General features: G+C 36.5%; 1 protein-coding gene and 1 non-coding gene across 4 annotated transcripts in view; one reads left to right on the top strand and one right to left on the bottom strand.

Annotated features, from left to right (window-relative positions):
• Positions 1-567: 567 nt before the first annotated feature.
• On the bottom strand, positions 568-641 carry trnat-agu. Its single transcript has one exon. It is a non-coding gene; the product is annotated as a tRNA-Thr (tRNA).
• Positions 642-2,003: 1,362 nt separating this feature from the next.
• The window catches only part of LOC121313425 (E3 ubiquitin-protein ligase MARCHF6), a 38,167-nt gene continuing 25,397 nt past the window's right edge, over positions 2,004-14,773 (top strand). For all 3 annotated transcript variants that reach the window (XM_041245949.1, XM_041245948.1, XM_041245947.1), the window contains exons 1-5: positions 2,004-2,289; positions 2,927-3,026; positions 8,154-8,227; positions 8,712-8,855; positions 9,459-9,531. In XM_041245949.1, the coding sequence (XP_041101883.1) occupies positions 2,271-2,289; positions 2,927-3,026; positions 8,154-8,227; positions 8,712-8,855; positions 9,459-9,531 (410 nt within the window). In that variant the 5' untranslated portion in view covers positions 2,004-2,270. The remainder of the gene's footprint in view (positions 2,290-2,926; positions 3,027-8,153; positions 8,228-8,711; positions 8,856-9,458; positions 9,532-14,773) is intronic.

Genomic DNA, 14,773 nt, shown 5'->3' with positions numbered 1-14,773 from the left:
CAACGACTCCAACTCCACAGCATCTTGCAGCTTACTGCGTTAAAGGGTTTAATAAGTATTGACGTTTTAAGAACGTTTCGTATTTATAATATATCATCTATTATATATTATATAACATATATTATTTAATTAATATATTATATATTATAAATTATATTTACAATAACATGATAAATAAAATGTCAGCATTATTTAATAACACAAATCTAAATTATAATTTTACAGATCCAAGAAACAGATAGCCATTAGAGATAGAATATATTAGTATGTGTGGTTTCTTGCAGACGCCCTATTTTGGAACACGCACGCACGCACGCACGCACACACACACATACACTTTTCAACCGCATTAATATCAAATATAACATGGTTTGAAGTCCCGTTTAGTAATTTTGAATAAAGTTATAAAATGACCAAGTATCATTAAAAAATATAAACAATGTACTGTATTTATTTTTACAGTCAAGTGTGCAAAATAGTCTATTATTAAAATCACAATTTTAAATGCCTCAGTATAACTGTTTAATTATAATATGTATGTTAAAATAACATACAACAACAAGTAAAAGGCACCGCTGGGATTCGAACCCAGGATCTCCTGTTTACTAGACAGGCGCTTTAACCAACTAAGCCACGGCGCCGTGCTGGGTGTCAGCCTCTTCATTTGGAATTGAAAATAGAAAATTAAAGTTCATGAATGTGGTGATAAAGAAGGACTCGACTCGCGATATCTCGCCGTGGGCCTTTATTTTACATAGATTATTATCTAAGCGTCCCTTTACAACATAACGTGATACTTGACGTGTCTTGCACGCACAAGTCAATGCCTTTCTTTAATACTTCATACAGTTAAACTTGCCCGATCAGCAGTAGCACTGGGGTATCATTCATCCAGTGCGCTTGTCCTATACATTAAGCTGTAAACTGTAGATTCAGAGGCTACGAAGATCTGGAGGATTGGCGATTTATGTTGCTATTATTATTATTATTATTATTATTATTATTATTATTATTATTATTATTATTAGTAGTATTAGTAGTAGTAGTAGTAGTAGTAGTAGTAGTAGTAGTAGTAGTATTTACAAATTCCTCCAGAAAACGACGGTATTAGTTTAAACACAGGCCACGTCAGTTTTGAATAGTTGGTTATGGAAAAATGGCCTATTCTGAGTCACTCAAATATGTAACGCGGAATTGAGTTTGCCACATGTAAATTTTTTTTTAAGTGCAATACTGTGTATTTACAATAAAACATGAAATCGAAATAAGTGTACACGTAGAAGCTGTCGGGTATTGCGTCCCTGATCCAGCGCCTACACAGCTCTTAGGTTTGAGTTTGTCTTCAGTGCAATTTCAGTTTGACTCCTTTTCTGTTGTTATTCAAAATGTACAAATCTAAAGATCACCCATTTACTAAACCTTGTTATTGCATTGGGTTCCTTTCCAGTTAGAAATCCAGTTAATCTAGGCATATTCCAAAATAGTTTATTTTCATCTGCTGAGAACAATGCAACACCGCAATATGGCAAAATGAACAGTTACATTGCTTTGTTCATGCATGCATTTAAAAAAAAATGCATTGTATTGTTTATTCTACCGTGGTTATGTAATACTTTCAACCACCTACAAGGCTTTTTTGAGACAGTTTCAAATAATCCGATGTGAAAATGGTAGACAAGGTATTTAGTCAGTTTAATCGTGACATCGCTTTTGCAGAGGCGCCTCTACGAACTGAGCGCCCTCAACCACTAGCGACTGATTTCACAAACCCCAATTAGCACAAATCCTGGACTACTTAACGATAGCTTTGGTGCCTGTGAAACCATCCATAAATATAAAAAATCCACAATATATTCATGTTTTTTTTTTCTTTCAGTTATTTTGTTGTAGCTAAGCGATGACGGACTTCTGATCCATTTTACCATGGCAACAAAAGAACACATTTTGCTACAAACAGAGAACAGTTGTCGTGTGCGTTACGTAACTCGATATGGCTTGTCGTAAAGGCAGCACGTCTGTTTGATATCGCTGTGTAGAATCTTTCAGAGAGAAAATTAATTTCTTGTTGAATAATTAAGTGTTTATCCCCGTGTCTCAGGGGATCAAGACAGACAGACAGAGCTGCCAGGTCTTTAACAGTAGTTGGTATAGGGGTTGGTTTGCAGACTGTGGTTCAATTCCTGAATAAATGTTTGTTCGCTGGTCTTTTTCTGACGGTGTGTAATGTGTTGACTGAAAGTGCAACCGAGGGCAGTGCGTCACTGTACAAGATGGACACCGCCGAGGAAGGTAATGCAACACAATGCAATATTGTAAACATACAATAACTAAACAGGCAGGAGTTGATACATGTCAGAGGAGGGAGGATTGAGCTGATTTACGTATATTATGAAGCAATGCAATCCCACATAAAAATATGTGTATGGTCTGACAGCTGTAGTATATCGGAAATCTTAGCGGGGGTTGCTGAAAGTTACAGCGAGTATTTTTTTTATATATATGATCTTACCAAATCTTCATTAATTATTATATATACTCTAGCAGGTGTTGCTGAAGTTAGTCCGATATATTATATATATATATATATATATATATATATCTATATATTATATAATATATATATATATATATATATATATATATATATATATATACTAATATATATAGTCATACTTTTTTTTCCAGCAAGTTGTCAATTAGTTTTTAATTTTTTTATTTCTTACTGTGTTTTGTACAGTGTATAAATAATTAATTATTGGAAAAGGTGGTCAAGTCCGTGTATAGAACTCAGCAGATATGAATGTGACTTAGATTTCAAAGGTTTATTTACTGTAGTCAGCCCCTAGGAACTTTATTACTTTAATCCTGTAGGTGTGCCACAAATAGCATCAATCACAGTTAATAATATTTATCTTTGTTTTTGCAGCTGACATATGCCGTGTCTGCAGGTCAGAAGGTACCCCGGACAAACCTCTCTATCACCCTTGTGTGTGCACCGGCAGTATTAAATTCATACACCAGGAGTGGTATGTTCATGTCCTCTAAACATATAGTCCTTCTATTTAAGCCATCTTTTGTAATTTTGTAATTTGTTTTAAATACTTTGCATCATATATTAAAAGCAGACAGTACCCCCAAACTGGGCAAGATCACTGGTAAAAATTGTGAAAAAGTTAGGAGTCTGTTACCCCATTTACACTATACACTTTTAAGCCGGCTTTGAGGCTGGTTTGGTCTTAGGTTTTTTTGTAGTGTAAACACAGCCATCCAAGTGGCCTGCTCCAGAGAGTGTTCTGCAATGGCATTGGTCTGTTGTTTGCTCTACTGTAAACGCAGATGGTTCACGTTTGAAGGTAGACCATTGTCAACATTAAACTGGCACATATAACATTAAGAGAAAGTTGGGATTGTTACTCTTGCAACAGAACCGACAAATATTTTTGACAGAATATAATGCTGAGAGAGGCAAGGCAGAGGATTCTAAAATACCCTTATGTTTGTGCTGTAATGTGAAAAGACATTTAAATGAATATTATCAATGTGGAATAAATGTGATACAGTTATACAAGACGAAATTATTGTGACAGTAGTAAAATATTATTTTTCACACCTTATTTTCACATCTACAAACGTAACCTTTGGTCGCATTTTAACACAAATCAGTATGAGGAAATTTTCGGTTTTGTGGGTACAGTACTCTCCAGCTAAGAGAACAAGTGAAGTGGGAAGCAAGCCAAGTAGGCACAATATGAATCAATAAATACATACATATGTGTTACTTGTCATGACGCATGTGCATCAACATATGAAACAAGCTGAATAAGTAAAAGCAAAACAATAGGAAAGTGTGTGTTAATAAACTATAATAATAAAATAACATACAGACTAACGTTAATAAAACTAAAGCAAAACAACATAGTCAAAAAGCTTAACTCGCTCTGTACTATGAAATTAGCTGGTGGGTGTGTTTCCGTCTATTACAATGGCAGAGGCAAAAATAATGGTTGTTACGTAGGGTAAACTTAGTGCTAATAAACTGACTGTCAAACTAAATTAATACAGCACCCCAGCACACTTTACAAAATGCAGCAGCAATATACAAGACATGCACATTATTTAGCAGAATGGTGAAGAAACCCGCCAGAACAGAATCACTAAATTGCTCAGCGACTTGTGTCTGATTCAGGTTTTTTTCAAGCGTTCGAACAGTTTCCAACTTTGTGTAGCAAGAGAAATGGCTGTGAATTTTTGCCTTTTGTTTACATGCCATTTTGTAGTGATGAGGTGCACTCGTGTAAATCAGAATACAAAACAATTCAGTGATGCAATGGCAGGTCTGGAAAGATTTAATAAACCGTTCAGTGTCTTTCAGGACACTCTCATGGTGACAAGTTGCTTTTTTACAAAACAGTACTGTATCCGTTGTGAATGAATCGCTATCAGTGTCAAGAAGGTGTTATTTTAAGTGAAGTTCCTGTTCCTTTAGCCAGAGTATTTACAATGTGAAAATATGTGTTTCACCACAAAGGTGTTCCCTTAGGCAAAGTGTTCTCTTAGGAGGTGTTTCTATACATGGAGACTACTGTACCTATATCTAGAATGAAACTAATTACAGTAAAGCTGCTAAGAACATGAAAGGTTTCCTTCGCAAAAAGTAACATGCTTTTAGACCTGCACGTAGCGCTTGTTTAATTGTATGCATTGTGGCACTAACAATTATACAATTTGAAAAATAAAGCCGCAAGCATGTGGAAGTTTAATCATTTTAAATGTAGAGGCTTTATTTTTCAAAGTGTATCACTGTAAGTGCTGTGATATCAATATATGTATAAGTAATCCTCACGGAAATCAGCTCTAAAATGTCCTAAAATTTGCAGCGAGAACAATATATTTTCTGCAAATAATTTGTCCAATTCTGCTGCAATGATTTTTCAATAAAAATAGTGTTAATGAATATTAATAAATAAAGTCACAGTTAAATAATAGTAACCCACGGTCGGGTGTGCAGGAAGATAGAGGCCTATCTGGCACACAACCAGGGCAAAGATATGTCTTGGTACACACCCTGGAGTGAGTTATTGTGCTTCTAAAATGTTTATTTTACAAAAAGAAAACAAAAACTATTTTAAACATTGTTGTATGTAACGTATCCTTCTGCCACTGTGTCTTCCTCTTATACTTTGTCTTTAGAAGCTGCAGATGTACTGGAAATTAATGCTGAGTACATTTTTCATTATTATTTCTTGGTTTTTTTTTTATTTATTTATTTTTTTAGTGCAGTTTGAAAATATAATTTCTACATTTTGGTAAATAAAGTTATTGCCTGAAATTACTGTTTCTCTAGTACAATAATCACTTGTGCACCTTTTATTTATTCCTCCAAACACCCTGCCTACATCTTTTCTCAACACTAGTTTTACGTCTCCAGAATCTCCTAGGCATTAATTATAGAATGTCACACTGATGTCTGCGATTACCTTAATGTATGTAACTTTTTATACCAAATTCTTGAAACTAGGAACCTTCTCTTTTGATTTATTATATTAATGATAGTACTGTGATTGTTAGTATAAGGTGAGTAAACTTGTGTTTTGGGGGAGATCGTACATGATTGAAAGTTGCAGATGTTTATTTTTTCACTGTTAAACAAATTAGTTAACCTTTGTTGAATAGTAAAAGTATGTCAAGAGTTGTCAGATTGATGTGTAAATGTATACAATACAGTCAGCACTCATATACATCCCTATAAAATTTTAACTTCAGTGACGGTCAAACGAGTGTGACGCGTATGGTGTAACCTGCCCCCTACCACCCAAATCGCTCCTGCCCTGTTCGCACGCACACACATGCACGCACGCGCACGCACACACACACACACACATTTGGTACGGGTTTGTGGAACTGTATAGGGAGACATTGATTCTGTCATTGAAATTTGTAAGCCACCTGTTGGGGGAATAACACAGCAGTCTCTTTTTTTCAGGGAACACAAAAAAGATACAATGTCAAAAAATATAGCTGAAAGGACCATGTTCTAAAATAAGTAGGCTTCCATTTAGATGTACTGTAGTTATACTATATTTTCAACAGAAGTAGTATTTCAATTCAGAACGATATGATTCTGCAAAATGTCACTTGCCAAAAGACAACCTGTGGACTGTATTGATAATACAATTCCCAGTTAATGACCCAACAGCAAAATTAAATCAAAATGTTACCCATGCACAGAACTGCTTCAAAAGTAAAATGCAATTTAGTAAAAGATTAAAAAAAAAAAAAAAAAAAAAAAACACCAGTTTCCAGAATTAAAACAGTATCCAAAGTCAGTATTCCAAATTGCAGAATATAGTGCTTGATAAGGCCCTAATGTCACAGTGCACAAAAGCAACTAAAAAATCTGTGATCCTTTTTTAAATGCGTCACAGTATGTAAAACTTTAATGATTAACTTTTACATTACTGTGCCTACTCATTCGCTTTGTTTTTGGAGGAAGCGATGTGTAACTACAGTGCACAATAAAGAGAGAGGCAAGGTCTGGCTTTCTATGTAGCCTTCCTGATATTTTTTTCTTTTTTTTTTTTTTTTTTTTACTGCTCTTCAGTGTAATTTAGTGTCCATTGCATGATCTTAGGAGCAGTACCTAGCTGGGATCTGTAGCCATGTCAGAACATGCAAATGGATACAAAAAGTAGAGGCAAAATTAATTTTAATTGCAGCTTTAGGAGACTTCCTATTAAAACAACAAGTGCAACAAAATAGCAAAACTTTTTTTGTGAAAGAGGAAGTAATCTTTACAAATAGCAGGTGTTTCAAACTGGTTGTGCTCAAACTTGATTTACAGTAAAGACTGAAAAATCAGAATGAGCTTGGAGGGTTTTTTAGAATCTAAAAGGTTCAGCCAGTAAGAAGTTCTGACTGAGCTAACCAAACTCTTAGACAGTGTTAAAAGCCAACCTCAGATCCACTCTCCGTGCAGGTTTAACAGTGTGGTCAACACCGAGTATTAGTTTAATACAATGTTAAATCAGTAGTACATCATTATTATTTCTTACCAATGAGTCAACATGTTTCCGCTTTTCCAAAGATACAACTTCAATTACACTGTTGTATCTTATAAAACTGACATGAAACAGTGTTGTTGCAGATTAACCACAGAGCTTCTTTATTGTGCTGCACACTGTATAATACTTAGGATGGCGTCTCTCTCATACACACACACCACTCACTTACGGCATCACACATCCTGGCAGCAGCAAGCACGACACAACACTCGGGCAACATGTAACCCAGCACCCACAACAGCATTGAATGTTGCTTGGCATGTCGAAAAATACAGGGTCTGATCGGCATTTCCGATCTGTCCAAACTGGTACTGTTTGTTAGAAATCCTGAAATTGTAAACCTTTTCTCTTGGAATTCCTCAGGAAGCTTGGTTTGTTTTTTTCTCAGCAGTGTCACGGTGCTGCTTGTGTATTCGGGCAGACGCCTTTGTTGTCTTTTCTCGGCAGTCAGTCACATTGCTGTTTGTGTACTCGGGTAGTCACGTCTTTTATTGTTGATTTTAATGCACACACCTCTACACTGTACTCGAATTTAAGACGCAGGCTGTTTTTGAGAAGCAAAACATGGTTAAAAAAAAGGGTGTCTCAAATTCTAAGGAATACGGTATGTGAAATATTTAATTTGATCAGTGATGGCAACTGTTTTAAAATTAACAGCATCAAAAAAATGTTTGTTACGCCTCAGGCCCTATTATTCGCCAGCCAATCCCAAAACTAAAGGCCTACTATGTTGTTATATTGGTTAAGTAATGCAACTCGGGTTATTTCTGCGAGTGTTATTGGTCATATAGTCAATTTATTTTCATCCAGACAGGCAACTGGGAATCAGTATGGTTAGGTATTCCAAGATTAGTGCTAATTAAAATATTGTGAAACCAGACATATATTTGTTTACATTTATAAGCTCAAGAACACAAATTGCAAGGTCAAACTTGTGATCTAACTCGTCATACTTATGATTGGGACTGGTCTTGGCCTGCCTAATGTAAAGTAGTCCAAGGTCAATGCTAGTCTGGGTCTGTGAAACCAGCAGTAAAACTTTGATTTGGTTATTTGTCACGACACTAATTCATGAACCTTTTTGTTCTTCAGCTTGGTTCAGTGGCTGAAACACAGCAGGAAGGAGTACTGTGAACTATGCAAGCATAGATTTGCCTTCACACCAAGTAAGTCGCCTTATTACGGGTTTATGATTTCTGCTGATGTTTCTGTCATTGTTGCCTTATGCAGAGAATGCTTTTTAGACTTGCAGCATGGTTTAGGAGTTAGTTAATGGAGGAAGATATGTGTAGGTCATAGTGTATTTAAACATCCTAAAAGTCCCGAAGTGATAAAAATGATATTTGAAGGAAAGCGTTCAACGTCTCTCAGGGTTAATTCAACATGGATGTTTAAAAAAAAAAAAAAAAAAAAAAAAAAAACACTTTTGCTGTATCTGGTGTTTTGTTTGCCATGTACATATTGCTGCTTTTGTCTTGTCTGTTTTTACCTGTTTTTGTTACGCTATTAACGTGTTTATTTGAATTCAATACTGTAAACTAACTTGTGGAAGGAATTGCTTTTTGTTCACTTGCTGTTCCCCCTTTTTTAAATGTATGTACCAGTATTTACATTTATTTATTTATTTATTTATTTTTTTTTTATATAAAGTTTATTCTCCAGATATGCCTTCACGGCTTCCTATCCAGGACATATTTGCAGGACTGGTAACAAGTATCGGCACAGCAATACGATACTGGTTTCATTACACGCTTGTGGCCTTTGCGTGGTTGGGAGTCGTACCTCTCACAGCATGTAAGTAGCACATGTTTATAGTACTTCTTTCTTTACACTGTTACTGCTGTGCAGTTGGAATTGATCAAAACATTGTTACAAATAGATTTTTTAAATTATTTAAAATATTTAATCGCTGCCCGGAGAGCATTTTTGTGAAGATTTTTGGACAACTAAAAGTGTTGTCTGGTAGTGGCTGTTTCGTCACAAGTGAAGAATAATGTTGGAATATAGGGCCTTATTCACAAAGCATGACTTATTTTTGAACATCTTATAGTCTTGAATGACACTGTTTTTAAAGAAGCCAGCAACAGCCAAAGACAGTTCCATGTCAATCTGTACTAAATAACTCCTGAGCGAAAGCTTTGGAAGTACGTGTAGGTTGGAAGTACCCTTATTTTCAATAACTGAATTTGGGGGGGGTATCACAAAATGGGAAGTAAGCATTAGGAAGCCAGATGAAAATATGAACTAAGTTGTGAATTTAATTTAATTGGGTCATGTTGTGCTTTGGTCTCCTCCTGCAAAAAATACTAATCTATTTCATGAAGTTATACTAAGAGTTCCTTGCCTATCAGTACTGCATTTAATGTATTAACTTGTAGTTACTGTCTTTTCCAACAGGTCGTATCTACAAGTGTTTGTTTACTGGCTCTGTGAGCTCCTTACTGACACTGCCATTAGACATGTTATCAACGTAAGTTTCATTGTCTCTTAGGCCTGACTAATTTATTAAATATGTATTACGAAATAGATTTTTTGTTTTGTGTCCCTATTTTATTCAAAAATGAGGGAACAGTAACTGGTTTCTGTTACTTTTCCAACTGTGGTAGAAATTGTGTGTGTTTATGTATATATATTTCATGGCAAGATTCCCTGCACTCTGATTGGCTGAGCTAGAGGTATATAATCGTTGGTATATACCCTTAGAATGTTTGTATCTGCATCACAAAACGAAATCCAATAATATTACTCTGATAGTTTTATTTGTAGCAAAATTATTTTAATCTTATTAATAACATGTTAATTGAAGAATGGGTAACTCAAAACCTTCCTGGAAAATAGTATGAGCACCTCAGAGATGTCTACCGATGCTGTAAAAACGAAAGTAGTACTGTCGGACAAACTGAAAAAACTACTACTACTAGCCAAGTGGTCAAATGTATTTTTAGATTTACACAGAAAAAAAAATATCTAAATTGATTTTGTCAATCAATTTGAACCCAACTTAATGATGTCTGAAACAACAACTTAAAATTTTTTTAAAAAAATTATCATCTCATTATTTAACCAGAAGTCCATCTTAAATTTAATGTGCACGCTGAACTAGTTTAAAGTTTCAGTAGTTTAAAATGGCAAATCGTTGACTTGGTTGTACAGTACCAACCATAGTGAGCGATAAAACGTGGCAGAATAGCTTATAGACAACGTTGTTATAATTGAGGACTGTATTTTGTGGAAAGTTAATTTCAGAGTGCTTACGTAGAAGGATCCGTTAAAATAAATAACTCTAATTGTGCTGCAACATTGAAGTATAAAAGCAATAAGACCCTCCACATCAGGCATTACCAGGCATGGACCATTTGGTTGTAATAAAGGTCCATAATAAATGGTAATGCCCCATATGTCTGGCCCCTTCTAGCTATATATATATATATATATATATATATATATATATATATATATATATATATATAGAGAGAGAGAGAGAGAGAGAGAGAGAGAGAGAGAGAGAGAGAGAGAGAGAGAACATAAGAACATAAGAACATAAGAAAGTTTACAAACGAGAGGAGGCCATTCGGCCCATCTTGCTCGTTTGGTTGTTAGTAGCTTATTGATCCCAAAATCTCATCAAGCAGCTTCTTGAAGGATCCCAGGGTGTCAGCTTCAACAACATTACTGGGGAGTTGATTCCAGACCCTCACAATTCTCTGTGTAAAAAAGTGTCTCCTATTTTCTGTTCTGAATGCCCCTTTTTCTAAACTCCATTTGTGACCCCTGGTCCTTGTTTCTTTTTTCAGGCTGAAAAAGTCCCTTGCGTCGACACTGTCAATACCTTTTAGAATTTTGAATGCTTGAATTAGGTCGCCACGTAGTCTTCTTTGTTCAAGACTGAACAGATTCAATTCTTTTAGCCTGTCTGCATATGACATGCCTTTTAAGCCCGGAATAATTCTGGTCGCTCTTCTTTGCACTCTTTCTAGAGCAGCAATATCTTTTTTATAGCGAGGTGACCAGAACTGCACACAATATTCAAGATGAGGTCTTACAAGTGCATTGTACAGTTTTAACATTACTTCCCTTGATTTAAATTCAACACTTTTCACAATGTATCCGAGCATCTTGTTAGCCTTTTTTATAGCTTCCCCACATTGTCTAGATGAAGACATTTCTGAGTCAACAAAAACTCCTAGGTCTTTTTCATAGATTCCTTCTCCAATTTCAATATCTCCCATATGATATTTATAATGTACATTTTTATTTCCTGCGTGCAGTACCTTACACTTTTCTCTATTAAATGTCATTTGCCATGTATCTGCCCAGTTCTGAATCTTGTCTAGATCATTTTGAATGACCTTTGCTGCTGCAACAGTGTTTGCCACTCCTCCTACTTTTGTGTCGTCTGCAAATTTAACAAGTTTGCTTACTATACCAGAATCTAAATCATTAATGTAGATTAGGAATAGCAGAGGACCTAATACTGATCCCTGTGGTACACCGCTGGTTACCACACTCCATTCTGAGGTTTTTCCTCTAATCAGTACTTTCTGTTTTCTACATGTTAACCACTCCCTAATCCATGTACATGTGTTTCCTTGAATCCCAACTGCGTTCAGTTTGAGAATTAATCTTTTGTGCGGGACTTTGTCAAAAGCTTTCTGGAAATCTAAATAAACCATGTCATATGCTTTGCAATTATCCATTATCGATGTTGCATCCTCAAAAAAATCAAGCAAGTTAGTTAGGCACGATCTCCCTTTCCTAAAACCATGTTGACTGTCTCCCAGTACTCTGTTACCATATAGGTAATTTTCCATTTTGGCTCTTATTATAGTTTCCATAAGTTTGCATATAATAGAAGTCAGGCTTACTGGTCTGTAGTTACCTGGTTCAGTTTTGTTTCCCTTTTTGTGGATCGGTATTACGTTTGCAATTTTCCAGTCTGTCGGTACCACCCCTGTGTCAAGAGACTGCTGCATGATCTTGGTTAGCGGTTTGTAAATTACTTCTTTCATTTCTTTGAGTACTACTGGGAGGATCTCATCCGGCCCAGGGGATTTGTTTATTTTAAGAGCTCCTAGTCCCTTTAACACTTCTGCCTCAGTTATGCTAAAGTTATTTAAAACTGGATAGGAACTGGATGACATGTGGGGCATGTTGTCAGTATCTTCCTTTGTAAAAACTTGTGAAAAGTAATCATTTAACATATTTGCTATTTTTTTTTTTTTTTTCTTCCTCTACGATTTTGCCATTTGTATCTCTTAAACATTTAATCTCCTCTTTGAATGTTCTCTTGCTGTTGTAATATTGGAAAAACATTTTGGAATTGGTTTTAGCTCCCTTAGCAATGTTCATTTCTATTTCTCTCTTGGCCTTTCTAACTTCCTTTTTGACTTGCATTTGCAGTTCTGTGTACTCTTTCTGTGTACTTTCTTTTTGGTCCTTTTTTAATGCTCTGTAAAGTGCCTTTTTTCGCTGAATATTTTTTTTAATTGATCTATTAAACCATTTTGGCAATTTAGTTTTACATTTAGATTTGTCTACTTTAGGGATATAATTGTTTTGCGCCTCTAGTACTACGTTTTTGAAGAACAACCATCCTTCTTCTGTGGGTGTTTTCTCTATTTTACTCCAATCTACTTCTGTTAGTCTCTGTTTCATACCTTCATAGTTTGCTTTTCTAAAATTGTAAACCTTAGCTTTAGTCTTTACTTTTGAGGATTTAAAAAACACTTCAAATGAGACCATGTTGTGGTCTGAGTTTGCCAGTGGTTCTCTGACCTCTGTTTTAGTTATTCTATCTTCGTTATTTGAAAAGACTAAATCAAGGCATGCCTCCCCTCTAGTGGGTGCCTTCACAAATTGTGTTAGGAAGCAGTCATTTGTCATTTCCACCATTTCTATTTCATCCTTCGCGCTACCCACCGGGTTTTCCCATTTTATTTGGGGGAAGTTGAAATCCCCCATTAGTATGGCTTCTCCTTTGCTACACACATTTCTAATGTCATTGTATAACAGATTATTGTGCTCACCGTCTGAATCTGGCGGTCTATAGCATGCTCCTATTATTATGCCTTTTGAATTTTTGTCTGTTATTCTGACCCATATTGATTCGGTTTTATTTTCTTTGTCCAGGTTTAACACCTGGGCTTCAAGACTGTTTCTTATGTATAGCGCTACCCCTCCTCCTCTTCTGTCCTGCCTGTCTTTCCTATACAGTGTATACCCACAAATATTATATTCGTCCCCATCACTCTCAGATAACCACGTTTCTGTAACACCTATCACATCATAGTTACCTGTTAGTGCAGTAGCTTCAAGTTCTAGAATTTTGTTTCTGATACTTCTAGCATTTAGATAAATACATTTAATGGTTGTCTTACCTGAGTTGTTGTTCTTGTTTTGATGCGGTCTCCCTTCTGTTTTTTTGTTGATTTCTCCCCCCTTCCTTTCTAGTTTAAATGCTTCCGAACCTGCTCGAGGATCTTTTCTCCGAGTAGACTAGTTCCCTTGTTATTTAAATGCAGTCCATCCCGTCTATACAGATAGTCCTCGTTGTAGAAAGTGGTCCAATGATCAAGATAGGTGAAGCCTTCCCGTGTGCACCACGTCTTCAACCATTGGTTTTGATTTATTATTTCCAGCTGTCCATATGGTCCTTTGCAAGGTGCGGGTAGTATACCAGAAAATACCACAGTTTTGGTTTTCTCTTTTAATTTCCTTCCTAGCTCTCTGAATTTGTTTTGCAGGGATTTTGGTCTGTCTCTTCCAATGTTGTTTGTACCGATGTGGACGACTACTACCGGGTCGTCTCCTGTTCGTTCTAGGAGCCTGTCCACGTTTTCAGTGATGTGCTTGACCGAGGCTCCCGGAAGGCAGCACACTGTTGTAGTAAGGGGGTCCAAACTGCGAACTGAACTTGCTGTGTTTCTCAATATGGAGTCCCCAACAATCATGACCTCCCTTCTTTTTGCTGTCTGGTCACCACTGTCAATGGGGTCCTGGATGTTGTTCCTTTCATTCTCTTGTTGTTGGTTCTGCTCATCACAATTCTGAAGTGACTCAAATCTGTTGGTTGTTTTGATTTCTGGTGGTTGTGTTTGACGAAGTTTCTTTTTTTCCCTGCTTCTGCCTACCTGAACCCAGCTGTTCTGACCTTCTATCTCCCTGGTGGCTTTCAGTCTGTTAGGGGTGATGCAGACTTCCATGAATTGTGGGTGTGCCAGTTCCTCAAGATCTTGTTGCTGTCTCACTTCTTCCAGCTCCATTTCTAGCATACTTACTAGTTTATGCAAATCCTGGATCGCGCGGCACTTTACGCACACTTGGTTTAGCTCCGCTGGGTTTTCTCGGATTTCCCACATCAAGCAGGTGTCACAGATTACTGGCTTGAAGACCATGTTGAGGGTTTTTTTTTTTTTTTTGAAGTTTAGTTTCTTCTGCAGCCGTCAACCTGCTTTCAAACTGCTTCGAAACTGCTCTGTACTTTTCCACGCTGTCGCTTCCACTCGCTGTCGCTGGGAAGACTGCCTCGTTTAACTGCGTTGTTCTGCTGTGCTGTCGGCTCCTCCCCTCGCCCGTGTCTCAAAACGGCGCTGAATTTGAATCAGCTGCTCCGAGTTTCAGCTTGTTTGTTATCAGAAAAACACACGCGGCTGTGTTTCCCCAATGTCCTCTGTTTTCTGATTAAAGCAATTCAAGATGCAATTTCTCCTTTC

This window comes from Polyodon spathula, chromosome 3 (genome assembly GCF_017654505.1).
Source record: "Polyodon spathula isolate WHYD16114869_AA chromosome 3, ASM1765450v1, whole genome shotgun sequence".
Taxonomy (NCBI): Eukaryota; Metazoa; Chordata; class Actinopteri; order Acipenseriformes; family Polyodontidae; genus Polyodon; species Polyodon spathula.
This window is presented reverse-complemented; position numbering and strand designations above follow the sequence as displayed.